This window comes from Bos indicus x Bos taurus, chromosome 7, assembly GCF_003369695.1.
Source record: "Bos indicus x Bos taurus breed Angus x Brahman F1 hybrid chromosome 7, Bos_hybrid_MaternalHap_v2.0, whole genome shotgun sequence".
NCBI lineage: Eukaryota > Metazoa > Chordata > Mammalia > Artiodactyla > Bovidae > Bos > Bos indicus x Bos taurus.
In genome coordinates, this window is record NC_040082.1 from 70,876,890 (window position 1) to 70,904,028 (window position 27,139).

Consider the following 27,139-nt stretch of genomic DNA (forward strand, 5'->3'; position numbering starts at 1 on the left):
AGCCTTTACCTAGGTCAGTAATTGTAAAACTTATTACAATTGTCTGGCACATAATAAATGGTGAGAGTATTAAAGATTCTCACTCCTCTGCCAGGCGCAATCCCGATTAACTGCGTCTGTGTGAATACACAAGAGGTCCCTTTCCGCCACCAAACGGCGCTAGGGCACCATCCAGAAACGATTCACTAAGTTGGCCCTAGGGTTTGAAGTTTTGAACCCTTAAAAAAAGTGTCAGAAAGGTTAATTCACAAGTTTAGGGGAATCTTCCCAAGAAATGAGTGATGCCGCAGCCAGCGGTGGGCTGCAGAAGGCGCTCTCAGCCTCTGGGTGCACCTCAGACCTCTTGGGATTTTGAAGCTGGAACTCGGGCTGGGGAGTCGCAGGGGTGCGGGAGCGGCAGTGGGTGCAGCCCGACGCCGACAGCAGGTAAGGGCAGAGGTGAGTGCTGAACGCTCTGGGCTCGCCGGACGCGCTCGGGGGCTGCTCGGAGGAGCCGGCTTCCTTCCCGCCCCCGCCCCCTCGCCGCGCCGGGCCGCCGGGGCCGCTCCTCCCCTGGGTGGGTCCCGGCTCCTTTTCTGGCAGGGTCTATTTGCATAGAGGAAACAGCCCAAAGTGGCCGCTGTGGAGGAGCTGGCAGCGGGGAAGGGGGTGTGCGCCGCAGTCCAGCAGCTGCCCAGAGGCCGAGCCCCGCGCCCGGCCGACCTCGTGCCTCGGGTTCTCCCGACCGCTCCCACAAGCTCAGCCCGCGTCCCGGGGCTCTGTGCACCGCCGGCTCCGAGAGCTCATGCTCGACGAGCGCGCCATGAGTCCAGGCCGGCGCGCCTACGAGGACAAGCGGAACGGAGACGCAGCTGGCGGCGGCGGCGGACCCGTGAGCCCCGCGACTGGAGCGCGGGCCTGGGCGGTGAGCGCGCTGTGCCTGCTGCTCTCCGCGAGCTCGGCGGTCGCCTGCCTGCTGCTGGCCGTCCAGGCGGCCGCGCTACAGGGCCGGGTGGCGGCCCTCGAGGAAGAGCGGGAGCTGCTGTTGCGCGCGGGGACTCCCGACGCCTTGGCCGCCTGGGCCGAGCCGCGGCTGGAGCGCCTGCTGCGTGAGGTAAGGGGCAGCGTGCGGAGCGGGGAGTGCCCGTGCGCCGGGAGCCGTGGCGCTGGGGAGGGGTCGCCCGCCAGCGGTGAGCGCCCGAGTGCGTCCCGGCAGGCTGCACGGGGAGGGGTCGGAGGCGGTGGAGGCTGGGGTGCAGGCGGCCGAGCGATCGGTCCTACAGTTCCCGCCCCAGCCTCAGGGTCGGCTTGCGGGAAAAACAAGCTTGGACTGTTTCGGGGACGAGCAGGGGGAGGAAGAGGAAAGACTGCGGACTTTGAAGTAACAGATCTAGGGGCGAGTTTCCACGGGTGTGCGCGCTTGGACCGGTGGCTTCCCGCCTGCGTTTAAGCGCCTGCCCTCTTACCTGTGCCGGGATAATGAAGGAGCTCTTTCGGGAGGGGTCTGATGACTCTTGTCACTGGTAGCAGCTGCTGTTCCCAATGCTGATATACTTGCAGAGTGTGGGGTCTCCAGCAGACCAGAGGTTTCCTGGTGGCGGGAAACGTCTGTCAGACCCGGGCCAGGGTCCTTGGAGGGACATGGTCAATTCAGCCTGCCCTGTCCACCCTCTGACCCGTCAGGAAAGTGTTTCAGAGCAGCTCCATCTTGGGGGTGCTATGCTGTGCCTAGGGCTCCTTGTGCTCCTTGCGCACTCAGTGCGATGGAGACTTTTGGGGATGCCAGCATCAGCTTGGGAGGATGAGGGGAAGAAAAAACAGGGCCGGAAAACCCAGATTCTAGTTTGTGTTGACTCCATCTGGGCGATGCCACCTGGGTATTGTGGACACAGCAGATCTTGAGTTTCCTTGCTAGAAGTGTCATATGAGATTCTGTGACACTTCTGTTAAGGTTGCTGTTATACATCTTCAAAGCAGAAGCCACATTTGGGACTTCAAACTTGTGCCCATCATGTTGATCAAAACCTCCACCTTCTGTGCAGCGGGGTACTTTCCAACAGAATGGTGGTGGTAGACTGGCTAGCATACCCCTGGCTGTGCTGTGCTGTGCTCCCTGGCCTGAGCCATCCTCTACTTCCTAGGAAAGGCGTTTAACCGGAGATCCCCAGCATACTCCCCAAAGTGTTAGTCACTCAGCCCTGTCCCACTCTTGGCGACCCCATGGACTGTAGCTTGCTAGGCTCCTCTGTCCTTGAGAGTTCCCAGTCAAGAATACTGGAGTGGGTTGCCATGTCCTTCTCCAGGGCATCTTTGCCACCCAGGGATTGAACCCTGGTCTCCCGCATTGCAGGCAGATTCTTTACCATCTGAGCCACCAGTTCAGTTCAGTCGCTCAGTCCTGTCCAACTCTTTGCGACCCCATGAATTGCAGCACACCAGGCCTCCCTGTCCATCACCAACTCCCAGAGTTCACTCAGACTCACTTCCATTGAGTCAGTGATGCCATCCAGTCATCTCATCTTCTGTCGTCCCCTTCTCCTCCTGCCCCCAGTCCCTCCCAGCATCAGAGTCTTTTCCAGTGAGTCAACTCTTCACATGAGGTGGCCAAAGTACTGGAGTTTCAGCTTCAGCATCATTCCTTCCAAAGAAATCCCAGGGCTGATCTCCTTCAGAATGGACTGGTTGGATCTCCTTGCAGTCCAAGGGACTCTCAGGGAAGTCTTCAAAGGACATCCTTAACTATAGTGTGAAAAGCACTATAGAGTTTCAAGGTAGGGGAGAGGAAGGGTAGGCTTGTTACTGTGGAGTCCCCTGAATTGTGCTGTCTGTGATCTTTAGTAATGAGCTGTGTATCCATTGTTGAGTTGATTTGAGTTCTTTAAAGAGAGCGGGAGAAGACTACAGCATGCCTTCTTGATCACCATACCTATTTCTTAGTCATTTTAAGCCAGTATTACATCTCTTCTAGCTTGGTTTTGGGCAAAATTGCTGCTTCATGAAATGATTTTCTACGTTCCTCCTGAAAGTGCCTGTAGACTTCAGAAATCTTTCTGGAGCACTGCTGGCAACACCTGGTGTTGGTTTCATAGTTGCAGCCCATTATCTTTTGGCAAATCCTTAGAGACTAGGGTGTTGAACTGATTTATGGAAGGCTAGTACAATTTCTACCTGTTAGTGCAATAATCAGGCTGTTCTTTTGAATAGGAGGCCCCTCTTACTTAGAAAAAAATAAACTATTAAGTTTGATTGAGTACATCAGAAATCCCAGTAAAACTTTTTATGAGGAACTTGCAAATTGTGTCCATTCCAACAGGGAGGAGGGTCCTAGGAAAGCAGCCACCACTGAGAGGTGTGGATTAAGGCCTGAACTACGTAGATCATAGGAGAGATTGCAGTTGCTTCATCCTGCTTCCAAGGAGTTACTAGGCAGAGTATTCCACCTCTCTCTCCCCCACTACCCTCTTTTCTCTTCTTCAGTAGTAAGGTGAAGGAAAATGTCAAATCCTGGGATTTTCACTTGAAATTTGCTGTTCCATTCTGCAGGCTATACCTTTAGCATAGGACACATCTCAGCTAACCAGACTTGATGTGGAGGAGTCTCTACTTGGAGCATCTGAGATGCCATACTACGAGTGCAGTCATGGCTGAGCTTCTGGCTGTTTGCGTGTCCCTGTGAAAAGGCATCTCTTTCCCAGGGCACCAGGCTGTTCCTTCTAGCCATTCTTCTCACAGATGTCGCTGGATGGGAAATGTATACAGCCTGGACAGTGACCCTGAGAGCCCCTGGCTGAAATGAGGGGACTGTGAGAAGTGCAGTAGTGGGAGTTGGTAATTGGTTTTAAATAGATCTGAATATAACTTAAAAAAAAAACTATTCAATATCAAAGACAAATAAATGATGAACTGAAAAATCTCTTAAAGAAAGCACATTTGTACTTGAACATGTTTTTCAGTTCTAATTGTTCTCAGGAAGCATCCTTTCAGCCTGTGCTGAAGTGGTTGTGTATGTGATGGTGCCTGCAGCTTGTCCTTTTACCAACAAGCTTGTTTTCAGAGAAGAGAAATCCTTGCCAACTATACACAACTTTCATGTCAGAAAAATAAAAATAAGCCTACAAAAGCCACTGTTAACATGGAACCCACTATCTTTGTTCCCTTGGGAACGGAACCCTGAAATAACTTCTTTGGGACTGATTGATGTGCCTGATAACATAAATACAGAAGCTACAAAAAAGAATATTCATGATAACTCATGATTATTAAAGACCCTTCCCATGGTATGAAATAAATGGTTTTCAGAAAATAAGCAAGACTTTGGAGCAAGAGTCCTTAACAATCTTCAGTATGACCCCAAAATATAAATGCAAAACAAGCATCTGATATGATGCTTTTTAAGTGCTTTAAATAGCTTGCCTCAGTAATCAAACCCCCCCATTAGTTATATCTAAGTTAAAGTATTACAAAAGCTTAAATTTTAGAGTAAAACAGCTATACCACAGTAAAAATTTTAATGCAAGGATTAAAGAAACATTTAGTATTAAAGGAAACTATTTCCAGCTTACAATGGATTTGTTGTTGGCTATTGGTCTTCCCTTGTCCAGACCAATCAGTTTGAAGATTAAGAAAAACCCAAAGATTCAGGGTAAAATTCAAGCCCTTTCCTTCACTACCATCAACTATATATATATATATATATATATGTATGTATGTATGTATATAAGTTAGCATAAAACCTAGAATCAAATGGAGCTTTTTTGGCCTCTGTGGCAGCTTATCACTTGTCAGGATTGCTCTGTGGTATACACTTAAAAATGCCAATTTTTAAATCCCATGGGTCAACTGGAAACCATGTATAAATCATAGCTACATTTGTTTCCTTGACATTTCCTGGTTTCCAAACCAAAAAAAAAGCTTCTTTCCACTTACTTCCTGGCATGTTCACTTTATTTCTCCACTTTATTTTTTATTTTCTTTTTGCAACAGTTTAGGAGAGCTTTATAATACCAGCAGCATGTTTAGAACAAGCCAACTGTCAGGGTATTCCTTTCACAAAGTATTTTGAAATTGTTGAATTGGACTTCTGTGCATTGGTTTTAAAGATTTATAGTATCACTCCTGGGGATCTGTAAGCTGAATGAATTTATACCAGCAGGTAGAGAAGGGTAGATGATAAATGGGATTTAAGTCCCACAATTTACTAGTCTTGGCATCTAACCTCTTCAACTTCCTGAGCTCCAACTTCCTCTTTCCTAATATGATGGCCACAACTACCTATGCAGTGATGAGCGAATTAGGTAATGTAAAGTGTTGGTCAGTAAGCCTTTTGATGGCAAGTACCAGAATACCCTTGTGGCTCAGCTGGTAAAGAATCCACCTGCAATGTGGGAGACCTGGGTTCGATCCCTGGGTCGGGAAGATCCCCTGGAGAAGGGAAAGACTACCCACTACAGTATTCTGGCCTGGAGAATTCCATGGACTGTATAGTCCATGGGGGTCGAAAAGAGTTGGACACGACTGAGCGACTTTCACTTCCACCAAAATACCCAAGTGCGATCCCTTAAACAATACAGTTGTTGAATTCGCTTACATAACCAGAGAAGCCTGAAAGGCAGGCTGCAGACCTTGGGTCAGTTCCATGACTTGGCCATGACTGGGTTCCAGGTTATTATCTGCCATTCTTATGGCCGTAAGATGGCTGCTGCAGCCCCAAGCATGTGTAGCCAAGGAATAGCCAAGGTAGAAGGGAAGAATAGCCAAGGTAGAAGGGAAGAGGGCGAGAAAAAGCCATCTTCTCGAGAGGCTTTCTCCTTTATTTGAGTCAGGGAAATTTCCTTATAGCCACCAGCCAGAATCGGGACCTGTCAAGGGTAATGGGGTTGCCACAGGAGACTTTGGCCGAGTTCGGTACATTCTCTGAGTCTGGGCATGTTGCCAGTGGAAGAAAATTGTAGCTTTGTGTGGAACGGAGCCTAGGAATGGCTATTAGGGAGCGACTAACAGTGGCAGGTGGGTGCCCTAGAATGTTGCCCCACTAGGAGGACAAAAGTGGGGGTAGGGGAGGGGAGAATCATCAAACTGGTGCCGCAGTTCTCCATATCCTCTTCACTGCTGCACACTTTGGGAACACTCTCCAGCTGCGAAATTTCTGTTTCCTTCAAGGTCCTGCTCTCCAGCTCTGCCTCTAGCCATAGTCAAAGACAATGTTGATCATTTGGGATTCTCTCTGGCACAATCCTTTGTAGTTTGTGATCTTGAGCCCTTAAGCGCCTCCTGTTCTGATCCCAAAATGACTGGCTGGAGTGGCTGGGGATGGCACTCTAGGATCCTGCTTTCCAACTCTTCCCACATCACGGCACACACAAAAATGATGACACCTGCACGTTACTGTGCAGTGAGTGGAAGAGGTGCCTCGGGCCGGAGGGGCCTGTCCTAGCTGCTCTGAGGACCGAGGAGATCAGTAAACGTGAATCCGTATGTGGCGCCTTGTACCGGTCAGGTGTGCCCAGACAGCTCTGCTTCCCCTCCTCACCCCAGCCCCAACTATAGGCCCCCTTGGTTTTTTTCAACATCCATATCTCACCATGACCTCCAAATCCCCTTCTAAAGTGTGTACAGTTACAATCATGGTCCCCAGAGCAGGATGTTTCTTTACCTTTGTTGAGCATCATCTCATTAGGTTCCACCTTTCTAGTTGTCTTTGGATCCTTATTCTGTCAAATAGCACTGTGACAGGACCCCAACTCTCACTGGCTTAATTAAAAAGGGAATTCACTGGCTTGAGTAACTGAAATGTCCAGGGAAATGTCTGCTCAGGCACAGTTGCTGCTGCTGCTGCTGCTAAGTCGCTTCAGTCGTGTCCGACTCTGCGACTCCATAGATGGCAGCCCACCAGGCTCCCTCGTCCCTGGGATTCTCCAGGCAAGAACACTGGAGTGGGTTGCCATTTCCTTCTCCAATAAGGCACAGTTAGAGGTGCCTTGATTTTGTGTTTCTTTGTGTTGGCTCTGTATCTGTCAAAGATCCCCTTACTCTTCCCATGAAATGGCAGAGCAGCTGCCAGCAGCTCCAAGTCCATACCCTCCATGTTAGAGTTTCTCTTTCCCAATAGTTCCCCTGAATCATTCCAGTGGTCAATATGGTTTGCCTCAACCAGTCACTGAGATGAGCCAGGCAGCCTCTCCAGTCATGCGGTCTGGGGGTGGGGGGATGGATTGTGCACCTGTGCAGATCTGTGTGTACCCCACTGGAGCTGAAAGGACTGGGAGTGGAGGATGGCCCCTAAAGGGCAATTTGGAGTGTTGTTATTAGAAGAAGAGGAAGAAGACATGGGGCCAGTCAAATCAAGTAGATGATCATCCAAGGAATAACAGGAGAGGGGCTTGGGCGACAAGCTGGAGCCACATACTGGAGAAATTCTTCCTCAATTACTTGACATCCAGCTAAAAGATTTTTGATCAAATGGGATAGGCTGTAGGTTGGTAGATACTTGTTTTGTAGGTGTTTATGTATATTGATAAATTGGGGTTTATCTGTAGTTGTATCAAAATCTGTATTTCTCTGAATATAGTATGCTCACAAAATGTGAGCTTAACAAGTTATAGGATAACTTTAAATCTTAAAACTTCCCCACAACAGCATCATGAGTTTTGGAAGACAGAAGTTATTGTCCTTGTTTTACAAGGGAGAAATGTCACTGAGAGGAAGGCCATGACCTGTTCTGGGCACACAGGCCAGGCTTAGGCTCTCTCAGGGCAGCAGAAGTCTTTGGCAGGAGGAGTGATAAGGGAGGGTGTGTCTTCTCCACCCTTTGTATGAGTTTCCTGTCCAGCCGAGGGCAGTCAGGACCACCTGCTCCCAGGGCCCACCTTCCTCAGCCCACTTCCATCCGCTTCCCAGGGAGTGTTCTCCCCATAGGAGTGTACTTGTGAGGAAGGAGGCTGCTCTCTGGCCTGGCTGAGGAGTGTTGGGGTGCCTGAGTCTCGGTGACCTGGAGCAGTGAGGCCAGGAGGTTGCTCAGCTTTGCCTGGTGCTGTGGGTAAAGGTGGCCTTGAGGGGCCTGAGTCTGAAGAGGAGGTACTCTGGACAAGAACTCAGAAGTCCACTGTCTTTCATCTGTTCAAGCTGCTGTTACAAAACTGGATGGCTTAAACAACAGATACTTATTTCTCACAGTTGCGGAGGCTAGGAAGTCCAGAATCAAGGTATCAGCAGGTTTGATGTCTGGTGAGGACCTGCTTCCTGGTTCATAGATAGCTGTCTTCTCGCTCTGTCCTCATAGGGCAGACAGAAAGGTTGAGGGAGCTCTCTAGGGTCTCTTTTTTTTTGTTGTTTTTCAGTCAATAAGTTGTGTCTGACTCTGTGACCCCATAGACTGTAGCCTGCCAGTTTCCTCTGTCCATGGGATTCTCCAGGCAAGAATACTGCAGTGGGTTGCCGTTTCCTATTCCAGGGGATCTTCCCGACTCAGGAATGGAAGCTGCGTCTTCTGTGTTGGCAGGCTGATTCTTTACCACTGAGCAACCTGGGATGCTGGTGTCTCTTTTATAAGTATACTAATTCCATTTGTAAGGGCTCCACTCCCATGTCCTAACCCCCTCTCAAAGCCCCCATCTCCTAATACCATCATATTGGGGATTAGGTTTCAACACATGAATTGCAGGGAGTGAGGGGCACAAGCATTCAGTTTATAGCAGCCTCTACCACCTGCTGGCAGTGTAGCCCAGGCGGCTCCAGAACCTCAGTTCTCTTCACATGAGGTGGGGCTAAGAACACTGCTCAACCTGTGGGGAGGGGCCATGGTGATTCAGGGAGAGAAGGGAGGGCTGGACAGAATATTCTGTGTAGCCCAGGGTGAACTCTGAGCCTTGGATCTCACTGTTCTTAAGTGTCAAGGCCCCACAGAGCTTTGGTATAATCCTGTACCTTCAGGGAGCCTTCTCTTTCACCACAGATTTCTATACATTTCCCCCTTTTCCCATGTAATTCTGACTCCTGACCCCCGACTAGGCATTGTTAGGTGTTGGTGGGAGATAAGAGTTCTTTCAAACCCTTTTCTCTTTGCTCAGGAGCTTCTCAACTCATCCTCCTTTAGGGTTTTATACCCAGTGTTGGGAATTAGCATGCCTGCTTGGCAACCCTTCCCCTTCCTCCTTTTTTCTTTAAATTTAAATAACCAAGATGTATGCTAGTCTAACATGGCTAATGTTATTGATGATCCCACCACCCTAAAACAAGGACTATGTAACCTTTTGCATGATTTTCTCCAGCCCTTGTTTGGATGTACAGATTCATATATCTCTAAGTGTGCACACTATTTACACCTTGCCTCTGTGTATTTCAACCTTTTTATCAAAAACGTTTTTCCAAGTGCTGTGCAGTCCTTGTGGTCGTATTTCATGGCCACACAGGATTTCATAGGTGGAATCTGCATCCGTCTATTAACACGACATCTAGGCCAGTCCACACCTTTGTTGGTACAGTACAGCTGACGGTTTTGTGGGGAAGGCTTCTTACTTCTATTATTTTTTATGATGTAGAGCAACTGCCTAAAGAGGATCATTTTTAGGGCTTTGTATTTTGTCTTGATTTTGGAACATTTAAGTTTGTCCGTGACATACATGTTTATCCTCCTGTGGAATTCCCAAACTGTTAAATCAAATGATTTTGATATATCAAATTTAAATCAAATTGTTAAATCAGGCTTCAAGTTTTATGATGGGAAAAGTGGATTCAATCTGTCTTTCGGTTGAGCTTTTATTTTACGTCAGTTAGGTCTGTTGTTGTTGAAAGCAAAAGCAAAAAGCAAATGATAAAGAAGTCTGAAAATAAGATTTGGAAGAACTCTGAAGATTTCATTTCAGAATTAGGCTCATTTGTTGATTTGGCGCAGAATCCTCCTTAAGCAGTGTTTTGCAGAGCCTGCACTCCCTCTGCGATGCAATTTCTAATTCTGTGAACAAATGTAACAGTGTTTGGTAAACTTCTCCATAGGCCACACACAACCTCCAGCTCTTCTCCAGTTGATTTTCTCCATGTGTAGGATCAGGATTAATCTTTAACTGTTGACACAGGCATTTAGAAAGCAGCCCTTCATCATATCTGGAAACTATTTCAGTACTAAGCACCAACCATTGGGAGAAAAAAAATAAGTTTACAGATTTTACTTTATCTTACTATTTGTTTTGGCTCAGATGGTAAAGAATCACCTGCAATGCGGAAGACCTAGGTTTGATCCCTGGGTCGGGAAGATTCCCTGGAGGAGGGCATGGCAACCCACTCCAGTATTCTTGCCTGGAGAATCCCATGAACAGAGAAGCCTGGTGGGCTATAGTCCATGGGATTGCAAAGAGTCAGACATAACTGAGTGACTAAGCACACATTATTTATTTTTGGCCATACTGCGTGACTTGTGGGATCTTAGTTCCCTGACCAGGGATCAAACCCAGACCATCAGTGATGAAAGCTCAGAGTCCTAACCACTGGACTGCAAGAGAATTCCTTGCAGATATAGTTTTTAAAAAAGGCATGTCTGTGTACTCCTGGAGGCTACAGGGGAAATGGTTAAGGGCCTTCCGGTGTACACCGTGGACAGAGGTTCACATATTTGTTCTTGTGGTATTTCTTAACAGCCCCATCCCAACCCCTGCTAGACAGGCTTCACTCTCCCAGAGGGGCAGCGACCAGCCCCAGGTGGGGGCAGCAGTGTACACCGAAGTCTGGATGACCTGAGTCCCTTTGTACAGTCTCACATCAGCCCCCTGGGGAAACGATACCTTAGTTTTTCCTGTCAGTGTGGCCATCCTCTGCAGGGGTTTGATGTGTAGAGCAGCAGGGAATACTTTAGCTTTAAGCAGAACTGGGTTCCCATCTGAGTTCTGCCATTTCCCAGCTGTGTTGTTGTTTAGCCGCTGAGTTGTACCAATTCTTTTGCAACCCCACGGACTGTAGCCCATCAGGCTCCTCTGTCCATGGGATTTCCCATGCAAAAATATTGGAATGGGTTGCCATGTCCTTCTCCCGGGAGTCTTCCTGACCCAAGGATCAAACCTGCGTCTCCTGCTTTGGCAGGCAGATACCTTACCACTGAGCCACCAGGGATGCCTTCCCAGATGTGCAGATTTGGGTAAATGGTTGTTTTTCCAAACCTCAGTTTGCTCATCTACTAAATGCGGATTACTGTATTTGCCTCATAAGGTTTCTGTGGGGATTAAACCAGTTGATATGTCTGAAGAGCTCAACACATCGTATACATCCTGAAAATGGTTCTTTTTGTTGGAATACTTTCTTTGACTGAATCCAGAAGGAATGTCTTTGCTAATTGGACAGGAGGTCCTGTGGTTACAAGCACGATCTTAAGATCTTTTTACCACTGGGGTTGTGCCATCCTGTTAAGGACACACAGAAGAGAAAAAGGTATCAACATGTCCAGTCTCTGAGTCAGTGATGTGAAATGTGACTTGGTTGTTGAAGAAAAGCAGACTGCATTAGTTTCATTGCCCCATTTTTTTTCAGTCTCTCATTTGAGCAAAATGAGATTTTTCCATTTAAATTAAAAATTTCAGTTTTGATCACAATAAAAATATAATTATTCATGAAAATTATTAGATGGATTTTCATTGTGAAAGGGCTCTCAAACACCCAATAAGTTTGCTTTAATTAATAAGTTGGTCTGCTTTCATGAATATGCAGTATGGCACAAGTACTCCAAATGCTCATGGTTAAACTAATGAGTTAAGAGGCCTCACACATACCTGTTTTGATTCATATTGGTAAATGAGAAAACCTTGTTTTTCTGATGTAGTCACAAAATCAGGGACGTGGGAGTACCTTCCAATAGGTAACGTGAACTTTTAAAACAGAATTTGCTTCCAACTTTACGTTGTGAAATAAATCATAAAGTAGTTAGAAAAAATTCTGGTGTTTTCAGAAGACAATTTAAATAAAATCTATCAATACTTAACTTGGGCCTCCAAGGAGGATCATCACACAAAAACCAGGGTTTGTCCATTTACTTAACTGTGCCTTTTTGTGTGATGTATGGGCTGTTAGCATCTTGTGTTCACACCCATCTTTTGGTTCAGATGAATGAAGGACAAGTTCACACAGCACTGGGAATAGAGTGTGTGTGTGAGGGGGAGCCAGTGCAAGGACTGGGAGAGCCTGAGAGTGTGCATGCGTATGAGTGTGTATGTGTGTATGAGCAAGTGTGCACACATGTGAGCATGCTGCCTGTGTGTATATACATGTGAGTACACATGTGTCTAAGTATGTACATAAATGTGAGTGTGTGCATGTGTGGGGGTATGTATGAGCGTGTGTATACACATATGCAGATGTTATTTTGTCTCGCTGATCATGCCTACTATGCCAGTTGTCTTGCTATATTTCACTGTGCCCCCTGTTCGCTAAACCAAGGGTAGGCAAGGTGAGAACAGGGAAGCTGGAAGAAAACTCGAAGAGCCATAGGAACTGCAGCCATGTTTATTTTCTCTGGGCTGGCAAAGCAGGCGTAGCAGCAGACATAACATGACCTCTCATAACATAACCTCTCCTAAAATAACGTCCTCAGGGCTTTCCAGGTGGAACTTATATATGCTTACAGAACAAAAGTAGCCTGTGGCCAAGCAAGTATCTCATATCACACATGCAGTGCTGTAAGTCGTCTCAGCTGTTACATAATCATTATTCACAAAACATGGGCAAGAGCAAGAGCACATGGGGCGAGAGAGCATGACCACGCCATCTTGGCTAACTTGCTTTTTTCCTACATATATGCACACAGGAGCTAGGAAGGAAGTGGGAAAGGCGAGACCAACTTAACCCCTTGCCTCCCCACAGAAGTTGTCCCACCTGGAAGCCTGGCACAACTCAAGCCATTGCTTCAGAGCTGGGAGACCTGGGTTTGAGCCTGGAGCTGCCTCTAAACTGACCACAGTGTCCTGGGACAAATTAGTCAACTTTTCCAAGCCTCAGCTTCCTCCTCTGGAAAAAGGGTGATGGTGTCTGCTTCACTACATTTCTATGAGCATGGAGTAAGGCCCCTTCCCCGGACTTCCCTGGGTGGTGAGGGGCCAGCACTGCCCTCCTTACCTACTCCCCGCATGGCTAATCCTAGCCACAGGGCTGCCAGGATTGCTAACATCAGTGTCACATGCTTCCTGGGGACAATTCCTCCTCCTCCTTCCAGCTCCTGTGATGAAGCTCACACCTTAGGAGTGGCCGTGAATGAGTTGAGCTGGAAGAAGCACCATAGTATCACTCAGCCCAGCCAATCCAGGTTCTGCTGCTGCTGTCTTCCTGGGCTTTTGTTTAATTAGTGCTCCCTGAGTCCATGGCTACTGATCATTCTTCCCATTCCTCTTCTTAAATATTCTCAAAGGTGTCTCCCTCCCCTCACCCCCATCAACCCTCAGTGCCTCTCATCACCTGCGAGCTCATACGGTGAAAACATCTCAATCTGCCTGGCAGTCAAAGTCCTTTCAGCCTATCCCTGCCTCCTCTCACTTCAGTGCACTTGGGGATAGTGGGGAAGTGGAGTGGGGTGGGGGCAGGGGTAAGTGAGGGCACCCCATCTGTTTTAGTGTACTGGTGCTGCCCTAACAAATTACCACAGTCAGGGTGGCTGAAACAACAGATGTTTCTTTTCTCATCATCCTAAAGGCTAGAAGTCTGAGATCCACGTGTCAGCAGGTTGGTTCTTCCTGAGGCCTCTCTCCTTGGATGGCTGTCTTCTCCCTGGTCCTCACATGGTCTTCCTTCTGTGTGTATATGTGTCTGAATCTCCTCTCCTTAAGAGGACACCAGTCATATTGGATCAGGGACCACCTGATCCAATAACCTCATTTTAACTTAATTATCTATTTAAAAACCCCATCACAAATGCAGACACACTCAAGGACTGGGGGGTTAGGACTGCAACACATGAATTTTGGCAGGGGCCACAATTCAACCCACCACCATCTAATTAGACCTTCACATCAAGAAATGCCAGATGTTCACTGAGGACAGGATCAAGAGGGCAGGGGTCAGCAAGAACAGGTGGAACCCCATGTGGGGATTAAAGCAGGCCTGACATGGCAGCTGGGCTGTGGTGTGGAGAAGGCTTGGAGGCCCCACATGGGAGCAGCCTGAGTGCTCTCTTCAACATGTCAGAAGCCATGATGGAGGGAATTCCCTGGCAGTTCAGTGGCTGCGATTCATGGGGTCACAAAGAGTCGGACATGACTGAGCGACTGATCTGATCTGATCTGATCAGTGGCTAAGACTCCGCATTCTCGTTGCCAAGGGCCCGGGTTCATTCCTTGGTTGGGGAACTAAAGACCCCACAAGGCACGCAGTGTGGCTAAAAAGAAAAAAGAAAAAACAAAGCCATGATGGAAATTGTTCATCCCCCTCACAGAGCTCGTATAGTTGGTGGGATTTCTTTCTGTCACGCTGGTACAATGAACCTTAGAAGAGGGGTTCTGATGGCAAGTGATGTGTGTGTCTTTGAAAAATGATGAACGGGAACATGAATTAACGATTACTGGAGACTTGCATTTTGTTTGCAGACCACACCTTTCAAAACACACTTACTTACGTATTTTGGGACTGAACAAGGACCCTTAAGGAAATGTTTGCCGATGTGGTTTATAAGAGTCATTCAGCATGCCAATGGAAGTCACCCATTAAATTCACATTCTTTAGAGAAAAGTTTCTGAGCTCCTGCCAAATGCCTGGGTTGGGCTAGATGTTCTCATTGTCTTTACCTGGCTCTGCCGGGATGTTTACCTGGCACCGTGGTGGAAGCTGAGGCTCAGGATGGTGAATGGATACCTCCTGAGCCCAGGATTCCTGCCCCGCCAGCCAGCCAAGCCCTCGGGGGCCAAGGCCCTGAGCATCCTTGTCCTCTGGCTTTTGTTAGGTTATATGTGACATATAGTGAACTCCATATATTTGAAATGTATAATTTGCTACATTTTGACACGTGTACACCTGTGAGATCATCTCCACAGTCAAGATAGTGAACACGCCCAAGCCCATGACCCTCAAAACTTTTCCTCTTTCTTCCTTGAATTCTCTCCCTTCCATTCTTTCCCACCTGCCACCCAGGTATTGCTGATTTCTTTTCACAATTGATCAGTTTTCCTTTTTGTAAGATTTTTATATGAATGGAATCACACAGTATGCATTCTTTGGGGGTGGGGAGAGGAATCTGGTTTCTTTCACTCAATATAATTATTGACTCTTTCTTGGATACTTTTGCATACATTGTTAGTTCATTCTTTTCTGTTACTGTTATTATATGGATTTGTCCATCCTAAAGGAGATCAGTCCTGGGTGTTCATTGGAAGGACTGATGTTGAAGCTGAAACTCCAATACTTTGGACACCTGATGCAAAGACCTGACTCATTTGAAAAGACCTTGATGCTGGGAAAGATTGAGGGCAGGAGGAGAAGGGGACGACAGAGGATGAGATGGTTGGATGGCATCAGTGACTCAGTGGACATGGGTTTGGGTGGACTCCAGGAGTTGGTGATGGACAGGGAGGCCTGGTGTGCTGCAGTTCATGGGGTCTCAAAGAGTCGGACACGACTGAGCGACTGAAGTGAACTGAACCACAGTTTTTTAATCCTTTCACATGTGAGTGGATATTTGGATTATTTCAGTTGGAGGCTATTACAAATAAAGCAGCTATGGACATTCATGGACAAGTCTTTGTATGGAATATACTTTCATTTCTCTTGGGTATAAATACCTTGGAGTAGAATGGTTTATTGTCTGATAGATATGTGATTAACTTTTTAAGAAACTGACAAACTCTTGTTCAAGACCATCTTATTATTTTACATTCCCATCAGCAGTATATGCAAGTTTAATTTGTTCATATAGTATGTCTCTATTTTGGGGGGGTGCTTTTAAGACTTTCTTTTTATCCCTGGTTTTAAGCAATTCAATTATGTTATGCCTTGGTGTAGTTTCCTTCATGTCTATTTTGCCTAAGTTTCATTAAGAGTCTTGAATCTGTGAGTTTATAGTTTTCATCAAAATTTGAAAAAGTTCTTGGCCATTTCTTCTTCAGATGCTTTTTCCTCCTCTCCTTTGTGGAACTCCAATTACACACATATAAGGCCACTTGAATCCCAAAGCTCACTGCCATACTTTCTTTTTAAAATAATTCTTTCTCTCTGTGTTCATTTTGGATAGTTTCTATTACTGTTTTACTAATCTTTTCCTCTGCAATGTTTAATCCTCCACTAATCCTTTCTGTCCTGTTTTCCATCTCAGACATCATAGTGCTCATCTCTAGAATTTCAGTTTAGGTTGTTTAATATCTTTGATGTCTCTACTTAACCTTTTGAACATAGACCACACAGTTCCAATCCTTGTTTTAAGGTCTTTGTGTGCTATGGCAGTTGTGGGTCATTCTCAATTAACTGATTTTTCCTCATTATGGGGCCTATTTTTCCTGCTGATAATTTCTTATTATATGCCAGATGTTATGAGTTTTACCTTTCTAGGTGCTGGATATTTTTATTTTTCTATCAATATTCATGAGCTTTGTTAGGTCATAGTTGTTACTTGGAAATAGTTTAATCTTTGGGGGTTTTGTTTTTAAGATCCATTAGGTGGAATGAGAGCTATATTTAGTGTAGGGCTGGTTATCCCCTACCCCTGAGACAGGACCCTTCTTGGTCCCCTGCTCAGTGTCGTAACCTGTGCTCTTCCCAGCCCTGCGTGAGATCTGGGCACTGTTCCCTCTAACCCTTTCCTTGCCTCAGATTGTCTCTTCACACACATGTGCCCTCTGCTGAATACCCAGTGAAGATGCTGGATGGCTTCCATGCTTCCTGTGTGCAGCTCTCACCTACCAGGCCCTTTGTTCTGCAAACTCTAGCTACCTTGGTATCCCTGGACTCCTAGCTGCAAGGTTCCACCTGTATCTCTTCTTCTTGTGCCACAACCTAGAAAACTCTTTCCAGGCAGGAATCCAGAGTAGTTTTTTTTTTCTGTGTCTTTGAGGATCATTCTCCTTCCTTGCTTTATCTCAATATCTTCAAAACCATTGCTTCATATATTTTGTTTGTGGGATTTTTTTTATTGTTGTTGTTTGGATTTTTGACATTGTTTTAGGCAGGAGGGTAAGACTAATCATTCCTACTCCATCTTGCCTAGAAGTAGAAAGCCGTGATATAGCTTTAAAGATTTTTTAGAATAATTTTAGATGTATGTAGAAACACTGTGGGCTTCCCTCATAGCTCAGCTGGTCATCTGCCTACAATGAAGGAGACCCGGCTTCAATTCCTGGGTTGGGAAGATCCCCTGGAGAAGGAAATGGCAACCCACTCCAGTATTCTTGCCTGGAGAATCCCATGGACAGAGGAACATGGCAGGCTATAGTCCACAGGATCACAAGAGTTGGACACAACTTTGCGACTAAACCACCACCAGAAACATTGTACATGTGTGCATAACCATAGTGCATGCATGCTAAGTCATTTTAGTCATGTCCGACTCTGCAACCCTATGGATTGTAGCCCACCAGGCTCCTCTGTCCATGGGATTCTCCAGACAAGAATACTGGAGTGGGTTGCCATGCCCTCCTCCAGGGGATCTTCCAAACCCAGAGACTGAACCCACATCTCTCATGTCTCCTCCATTGGCTGGTGGGTTCTTTACGACTAGCACTACTTGGAAATCCCACATAACCATAGTACATTTGTCAAAAGTAAAAAATTAAATGTGATGCAATACTCTGGAAGGCAGAATTCTAAGATTGCTCCTAAGGTTACCATTCCTGGTTGTACATACTTTGTATAATTCCCTCCCCATGAGTATAGGCAGAACCTGTGATTATGATGATAAGACTGAGTTACTCAACCTATGATTGAGTTACTAATCAGTTAACTGGGTTAATTTAAAAGTTTATCCTTGGTAGGTCTGAGTTAATTTAATTAGGTGAGTCCTTAAAAAAGATTGGACCCTTCCTTGAAGCATGAGAGGGTTTGTGGACAGGACCACATGGCAAGGAACTGGCAGCAGCCCCTAGCCAGCAGTTAGCAAGGACTGGAGGCCTCAGACCACAAGGAACCACATGAACTTGAAAGAGGACCCAGAGGTGCAGAAGCACCCCACATTGATTTTAGCCTTTTGAGACCCTGAGCAGAGAACCAAGTTCATCTGTGTCTAGACTTCTGATCTCCTAAACTATAAGATAGCAAATTTTTGTTGTTTTTAAAAACTTCTAATTTGGTGGAAATTTGTTATGCAACAATGGAAAATGAATATGATTGCTACTAACTAAAAAGAACCAGGTCAAATTCATGAGTAACAATAACCTACTATTCATCTAGAAAGATCTCAATAAAAACTAATGTGAAAAACAAAAGACTCATGTGAAGGCCAGCATGAAGCCATGGACCTCTCCCATCACCTCCAGTTTTCAGGGTGCTTTTCACACTCTCATATTGTGGTTCAGTTGGAGATAGTTAGAATTCTGATCAAGAATGGGTCTATTATATGAGAATATATTTTCAAACCATATATATGATGAGGATATAGTATCCAAATATGTAAAGAACTCGGAGAAGGCAATGGCACCCCACTCCAGTACTCTTGCCTGGAAAATCCCAGGGACGGGGGAGCCTGGTGGGCTGCCGTCTATGGTGTCACACAGAGTCAGACACGACTGAAGCGACTTAGCAGCAGTAGCAGCAGCATGTAAAGAACTCTTATAGCTCAACAATAGACAAACAACCCAATTTTAAAAATGGACAAGCGGCTTGAACAGACATTTCTTCAAACAAGATATGCAGATAGTCAGCAAGCACATGGAAAGGTGCTCAGCATCATTAGTCATTAGGGAAATGCAAGTCAAACCCATAATGAGATAACATTTCACATCCATTAGGATCTGTTAGTGAGAATGGATCTTCATACACTGCTGGTGGGAATGTTAATTGGTTCAGCCACTGTGGAAAATTTTAGTGGGTCTTCAAATCGTTAAATATGGAATTACTGTGAAAGTGAAAGTTAGTCACACAGTCATGTCCGACTCTTTGCGATCCCATGGACTGTAGCCCACCAGGCTCCTCCATCCATGAATTTTCCAGGCAAGAGTACTGGAGTGGGTTGCCATTTCCTTCTCCAGGGGATCTTCCTGACCCAGGGATCAAACGTGGGTCTCCTGCATTGCAGGCAGATGGATTCTTTACCATCTGAGCTAGTAGGGAAGCCCAATATGACCCAGCAATTCCACTCCTAGATATACACCCAAAAGAATTTTAAAGTATTCAAACAGTACATACACGTACACTTATGTTCATAGCAGCACTTCTGACAATAGCCAGAAGGTGGAAACAGCCCACATGATCATCACAGAATATATGGATAAACAAACTGTGGTATGTATACTATGTATACATACCAAAATGTAGTACTATAGTACTATTAAGCTATAAAGGAACAAAGTACTGACACATGATACAAAGTGAATGAATCTCAAAAACGTTTTGGTAAGTGAAAGAAGCCAGACACAAGAGGTCACATGTTGTGTCATTCTATTTCTGTGAAATATCAAAATTAGGTCAATCCATAGAGATAGAAAGCAGATTGGTGACTGAGAGGAGGGAGGAAAGGGAAGCTACTGCTTGATGGGTACAGGATTTCCTTTTGGAGTAATGGTAATATGTTGAAACTAGATGGAACTCCATAAAAGAGGTGGCTGCCCAACATTATGAATTCCCTAAAGGCCACTTAATTTTTCACTTTAAAATGGTTAACTTTATGCTATGTGAGTTTTGTTTTAATTTTTAAAAAAGAATAATCTGTTATAGAAAATAGCAAAGTTATATCTTAATCAGTGATGACTGAAAGCTACTCAGTTGTGTCCTACTCTTTGTGATCCCATGGACTATACAGCCCATGGGATTCTCCAGGCCAGAATACTGGAGTGGGTAGCCTTTCCCTTCTCTAGGGGATCTTCCCAACCCAGGATTGAACCCAGGTCTCCCACATTGCAGGTGGGTTCTTAACCAGCTGAGCCACAATAGGTGGCTGCTGCTGCTAAGTCGCTTCAGTCGTGTCTGACTCTGTGCGACCCCATAGATGGCAGCCCACCAGGCTCCCCCATCCCTGGGATTCTCCAGGCAAGAACACTGGAGTGGGTTGCCATTTCCTTCTCCAATGCATGAAAGTGAAAAGTGAAAGTGAAGTTGCTCAGTCGTATCCAACTCTTCGAGACCCCATGGACTACAGCCTACCAGGCTCCTCCGCCCATGGGATTTTCCAGGCAAGAGTACTGGAGTGGGGTGCCATTGCCTTCTCCGATAATCAGTTGCTAGTGACTGTAATTCTGCTACCCATTTTTTAAAAAGTCTTTATTGAGTTCGTTACAATATTGCTTCTATTGTTAACATTCTGGTTTTTGGCCCTGAGGCATGTGGGATCTTAGAATCTTAGCTCCCCAACCAGGGAGCCAACCTGCACCTCCTGTATTGTAAGATGAAGCCTTAACCACTGGACCACCAAGGACCTGTACCCATTTTTTAAGTGAACCACAGACTGCATTTAGGTCTTCTAGCCAGTTTTTCCTCTAATCTTCTTCTCCTATTCCAGGACCCTATCCAGGAGACCACATTGCATTTAGTTGTCTTATCTTTTCCAATCTATGACACCTGATCAGTTGTTTCTTGCTTTTTATGACTTTGACAATTTGAAGGCATATTGGTTAGGTATTGTGTAGAATGTTGCTCAATTTGGACTAGTGTGATGCTTCTCATTAGACTGAGTTCTGAGTATTTGGGGAAAATACCAATTGGGTGGATTGCCACTGTCACGACATCATGTCAGTGGTCTATGATGTCAACATGACCTATCACTGTGGACATTAACCTTGATCACTTGAGTAAAGCGGTATATGCTAGATTTCTCCATTATAAACTTACTGTTTTCCTACTCTACATTTTGGAAGTAAGTTCCTAAGTCCAGGCCATACTCAAGGAGAGGGGAATTTAGCTCTACCTCCTGGAGACAGAAGTATCTACATATATTACTTAGAATTCTTCTGTAAGAAAGATTTGTCTCTTTCCCCTATTTGTTTATTTATTTACCCAATCATTTATATCAATATGGACTCATAGGTATTTAATTTGTTATTTGGATTTTAATTCAGTACTACATCCTTTATTTTGTTGCTTACACTGTTCCAGCTTTGGCCATTCTGAATTCTTTGACTTTGTTTTGTTTCTTTGATGTACCTGCCCTCCCCACCTTAAAGCATTTCCTTATTTTTTGATACTATAAGATACTCCATGCTTGTCTTATATTTTTCCTGCCCTGGCTCTAGAAGCAGTCATTTCTCCAAGGAGTCATGGTTCTTTCCCTTGGAGAATGGTATTTAGAAACCAAGATCTGGGTGCTGAATGTGCTTATTGCTACTAGGGTGCCATTAGTTGTAGGTCTTCTCTGCAAACAGCAAAGGCACAAAGAGTACCTGTGTACTCTTTTATATTCACATAACTGTAATTATTTCTCTATGCATCTGTCTGTGTATATAACGTAAGCATGACCTCATAGTGATGTCTCTGACCAATCCAGCACCACACTGTTCATTTTAGCTTTCCCCCTTTGCTTATTTATAACTTCTTTCTCAGACAGTGAGAAACCTGACTCTCATTACCCATAGTTTATCTACTTATTTGCTCAACCCCAATATATATGCATAGTAATTTCAAAATTGCCACCCTGTACCCCTGTGTGAAACAATTATACCTACCAGAGTATTGCCTTTATGGGCAGTTCCTTTGGTCTTCAGCCCACAGTTTTCAATTGAAACACTATTTTGCAAAGTGACTCAGGTCAGCTGCACGTTTTTCCCAACTACTTTCAGTGAGGTTATATCATGTAATTTTTTTTTTTTTACAGTAATATAAGAGTCTTTAACACCCCACTTACACCAATGGACAGATCATCAAAACAAAAAATTAACAAGGAAACACAAGCCTTAAATGATATATTAGATGAGACTGATCTCATTGATATTGTCAGTCAGTCAGTTCAGTCGCTCAGTCAAGTCCGACTCTTTCCGACCCCATTAACCGCAGCACGCCAACTCCCAGAGTCCACCCAAACCCATGCCCATCGAGTTGGTGACGCCATCCAGCCATCTCATCCTCTGTCATCCCCTTCTCCTCCCACCCTCAATCTTTCCCAGAATCATGGTCTTTTCCAATGAGTCAGCTCTTCGCATCAGTTGGCCAAAGTATTGGAATTTCAGCTTCAACATCAGTCCTTCCAATGAACATACAAGACTGATCTCCTTTAGGATGGACTGGTTGGATCTCCTTGCAGTCCACGGGACTCTCAAGAGTCTTCTCCAACACCACAGTTCAAAAGCATCAATTCGGCTCTCAGCTTTCCTTATAGTCCAACTCTCACATCCATACATGACCACTGGTGAAACCATAGCCTTGACTAGACGGACCTTTGTTGACAAAGTAATGTCTCTGCTTTTTATTTATTTATTTATTTTTTATTATTTTTTTTTTCTGACTCTATGAATTTGCTTATTCGAGATAGCTCATGCAAGTGGAATCACACAGTATTTGTTCTTTTGTGACTGGGCTTATTCCATTTAGCTATTTTCAAGGTCTATCTATGTTGTAATCTGTGTTAGAATTTGCTTCCTTTTTATTTTATTTTATTTTTTATGTTAATAAACTTCTGTTTGATTTTGTCCTGCTATTCTGTCATTTCTTACAGAGATCCTCAGCTAAGAACTCAGAAGGGTAAAGGGAAATAAGCCTCTATGTCACCCTAAGTCAGCTTCAATAATTGCCATAGTGAGCAGTCTCTTTTTTTTTTTTTTGGGATGAAATGTCCTATAGCTATCAATTAGGTCTAACTGGTTTATTGTATTGTTTAAAGTTTGTGTTTCCTTGTTAATTTTCTGTTTAGTTGATCATGTAATATATCATGTAATTTTAATATAGTTACATTAATTTGTCTCAGGCTACATTCCATCCTGGACTTTTTCAACATCCTAGTTGATTTTTTAAAAATTTGTATCCATTAAAGTTTCCTCTTTGTGATGTATGGTCCAATAGTTTTGACAAATGCATGGAGTATATCCATCATCCCAGCACCATACAGAACAGTTCTCTCACCTCAGAGCTCCTCGAGTCTTTTTGTGCTTCATTCCTCCCGCTCCCTCAGTCTTTGGCAACTATTGACCTAATTTCTGTCTCTGTCATTTTGTATGGCTTGGATTTTTTACAGCAACTCTTTTTTATTAGACATGAAAAGTGCTTGTAAACAGAGGTTGTCTTACTTTGTGATTGAAGTTAGTCGATACCAGGGTTCAAGTCCAGTCCTGATGCTTACATTCCCCTGAGTCTCAGTTTTCTCATCTGTAAATGAGTCTAAAGCTTGTCCTAGCTTCATGGGGTTCTTGGGAGGACTCAGTAGGATAACAGTTGTTGGCACAGTGCCTGGCACATAATAAGTAATCAGTAAACTTGGTGGTAATAATACTTTATATTTGTTACCCTTATCATCACCAAAATTATCATGACCATGGTGGGATGTTAAAAAGGACTGTTAAAGAGACCAGGATATGCTGCTCTCTTGAGTTGCTGGTGGTTATAACAATGTACCCATGGGCCCTTCCCTACAGGGGTTGGAAGGAAGGCAGAGAGGATGTGACTATAGCAGGGCTTTGATCTTCTGCAAGCCTTCCTCTGGTGTTTGTGGTGCCTGTGTGATTTATCAGGGTTGATCCTGAAATTAGGGCTTCCTGAGAAGACAGAATCATGTCTGTCACTCAAAAATTGCCCTAGGCAAGGAAATTTTAGGGCTTCATTTTGGCTTTTCTCCTCCCCAGGATTTTTTTTTTTTCCACTGAGAAGATATTACAGTGTGGAAAAAACTTTTTAAAAAGTAAATCACCATTATCCATATACCCAAGTGGGTAGATGTTTTGGTAGTTGCTGCCATTCCATGGCTACATTTTTACACAGATGTAAACATTATTTATTGTATCATAAACATTTTTCTGTGTTGCTACATAGTTTTCATAATGATTTTTCATGAAGATATGAGTTTCATGAAGGGGATTCATCATCCTTCACTAAAATATACCCACTGTTTTGCAGTGCAACAAATCATGAATATAATTTTTTTACTCCTAATGATTAATTTCCTTGGGATATATTTCCTAGAGTAGGAATTTTCTGTCAAAGGATAGGAATGCCTTTGTGGCTTTCTTTGTAGCATTTTGCAGAAACATAATATAATCCTTTTTGTATATTAATCTTTATTTCATCAAAAGGCAGCTGTTGAGGGATGTGATCAAATAACTGATGAAGTGTTTGAGACTAATGCTTCAATAGATCACTGATAAATTTTATCATCTGAAAATTTGTAAACCATGATTTTCCCCGATTAGTTTTCTCCCAGCTCTTGCCACCCCTTCCCCCAACTCTAAGTTCTCCTCAGTTCTTTTGGAAGGAACTCCCAAAGTCTTGAGTCTTTTCTCAGAAATTCATTCTTTATTTACTTTTGGAATTAGGACTTGTTTGCATATGTAAAACCAAGACCATATTGTTTGCAGATGCTGGGTTACGTATAAAAAGTTGAGGCTTTTGAGTCATTTTTACAAACCAGGACACAAAAGATTTTCTCAGGAATTTAAAGAAAAGGCATTGAAATAAAGATTATGGGATTGAGTTTCTAATACAGACATTTCACTTTTATGTTCCTAGTCAGGTTGTTTCAACTCCAGAGTTAGGGACTCTAAAATGGGGAAAGAGTAGAGGACTAAGAGATAAAATTTTGCAGATTCACCATCTAATCCAGAAAAACAAATGCACAGAAGGAGTTAGAATAAATAACGAAACAAAAACTCAATCAGTTATTTGTGATCCCATCTACTAGCCTTAACAATACATTTTTTCCCCTTTCTTCAATAGGTTTCTGTTTAGTTTTTGTTTGAAGATAAGAGTAGCTTAAAAGTAATTGTGTTTCCTATCAGCATTTGATAAAGTCCCCTTCCCGTCGTCGGGGAGCTGCCCAGATGTGATGGCACTTGTTGAAAGCGAATTGTTTTTTAGCATTAAATGCTTTTGTTACGTAAAAAAAAATCAAAAAAATCAATAAATAAATGCTTTTGTTACTGAAAAAAAAAGAAAAAAAGAGTGTGGCTTCTAGTCTTTCTAGAAATGATAAAAACAGATGAGAGCTTCTGGTTCAAATTAGACTGGCTTAAACTAAAAGGCTGGATTATTTATCCAAGTAAATTTTGAATTCTGTAATAGTACCTGCAAGTACAATGAGGGGAAAGTGAGTTCTGAGGTCCTGATCTTGTGCCTGCATCAGGGCAGCTTCTGTGGCATTCCAGTTCAGTGAGGATGGGCATAGCTGGGATGCTTCAGAGTCCAGGGCACAGGGTGAGGTGGGGGTGAGAGAGGTATCTGCTGCTGCTGCTGTCATTTACCTGGTAGGAGACCGTGACAGCTGTGGGGAGGCTTCTTTAGGTTCTCTGCCACCCCAGGCTGCTCTCAGGGTGGTTCTGAGCCAGGTGGGCAGTTCTAGGCAGAGGGCCTCAGGTTTGACCAGGAGTGAGTGACAGGTGGGAGTCTGGAGCTGAGAACCTGGGGCCAAGAGGCCAGCCAAGGCCTTTGGTTGGTGGGAGAGAGGGAGGGGATGGCACTTCAAAAGGTATGGGGAGGATAGAGAAGTTTTGTCGTGGTACTGCCTTCACAAACACCTCTATCACAGGGTTCATAATCGTACATCCTCCAGTTCTCTAAAACCTTGACCTTAACTCCAGCTCTTTTCAGTCTCAGTCTTTGTGGCCCATCTGGAAAGTGAGGACGAGGCTAGTAGGTTGGAGTGGAGGTGGAACTTGAAAAGTGCTTTGTAGGGACCAGAGCCTACCCTGATTATGGTTTTTATCTCAGGCTCCTGGTGCTGGGCTGTTCAGCCCCATTTATTGATTGATTGATGGCTGTGGCCACATGGCTTGCAGCATCTTAGTTCCCTGACCAAGGATTGAACCCAGGCCCTCAGCAGTGAAAGTGAAGAGTGCTAACCACTGGACTTTCAGGGAATTCCCTGTTAGCCCCTTCTAGTATGAAATTTCCAGGCTTGGTGGTCAAGGGCTCAAAACTGAGAGTGCCTTTCTTACTTCCTCTAAAACAGTGATTTAAAAATTACATTTTCATTTGCTTGCTGTGCTATTTTCCAGGTCTTTGTACTTGCATTTTTAAATTTTTATTGTTGAGAAAAATTACATTTTAAGGTTTGAACCTTCAGTAACCCTTTTAGTGGTGGTATGCATCTTTAACTCAAGTTAACACATATGGGATTTGCTTTGCTTTATGTTTAGAAAGTTGTTTTGTTTTGTTTTTTCCCCAAGAAAAAGGTTAATACTTTGTATATTCTTGTCAAGACTCAAGTCTTGGCTAGTTTTGGGATTATGGGTCAATTGCTTCACTCCCCTAAATCCAGATATGGGATTGGGGATTAATTTCTTAATTTTTCCAAGCTTGTGTCGCCTGTGAAGCAGGGACAATAATTCAGTCCTCACATCAGGTGATGATAATGCCAGGGCTGTACTGTGAGTTGTCATAGTAGCAGAGCTGGGCCTTTTGACTACCTGTCTATGGTAATTCTTTTCCCTTCAGCCAAATCTAGCACAGGGCTGGGCATGTGTAGAGATTCTTGTTAAATTGTACTAAACCAGATTTCCTAGACCAAGGTAAGAAAGAAGGAAAATATCATCAGGTTGCATTAAGCCTAAGCCAGTGGGTCTGAAGCCTATGGGCTAGAGGGGCTGCAGCCAAGGGGGCTTTGGGGTTCCTTGAGGTTCAATGGGGGTGGTCTCTGGATCAGGGATAGCTATTAGGAGTAAGCTTTTTAAACATTTATTTATTTTTAATTGAAGGATAATTGCTTTACAATATTGTATTGGTTTCTGCCATAAAGCAACATGAATCAGTCATGGGTACAAAAATGTCCCCTCACTCATGAAACTCCCTCCCACCCCCTTTCCACCCTTCTAGGGTGTTACAGCAGAGAAGGCAATGGCAACCCACTCCAGTACTCTTGCCTGGAAAATCCCATGGATGGAGGAGCCTGGTGGGCTGCAGTCCATGGGGTCGCTAAGAGTCAGGCACAACT

General features: G+C 44.5%; 1 protein-coding gene across 1 annotated transcript in view; it reads left to right on the forward strand.

The window, feature by feature from the left end:
• Positions 1–539: 539 nt before the first annotated feature.
• The window catches only part of COL23A1 (collagen type XXIII alpha 1 chain), a 403,065-nt gene continuing 376,465 nt past the window's right edge, over positions 540–27,139 (forward strand). The window contains exon 1 of the mRNA XM_027546798.1: positions 540–1,093. Coding sequence (XP_027402599.1) covers positions 785–1,093 — 309 coding nt within the window. The 5' untranslated portion in view covers positions 540–784. The remainder of the gene's footprint in view (positions 1,094–27,139) is intronic.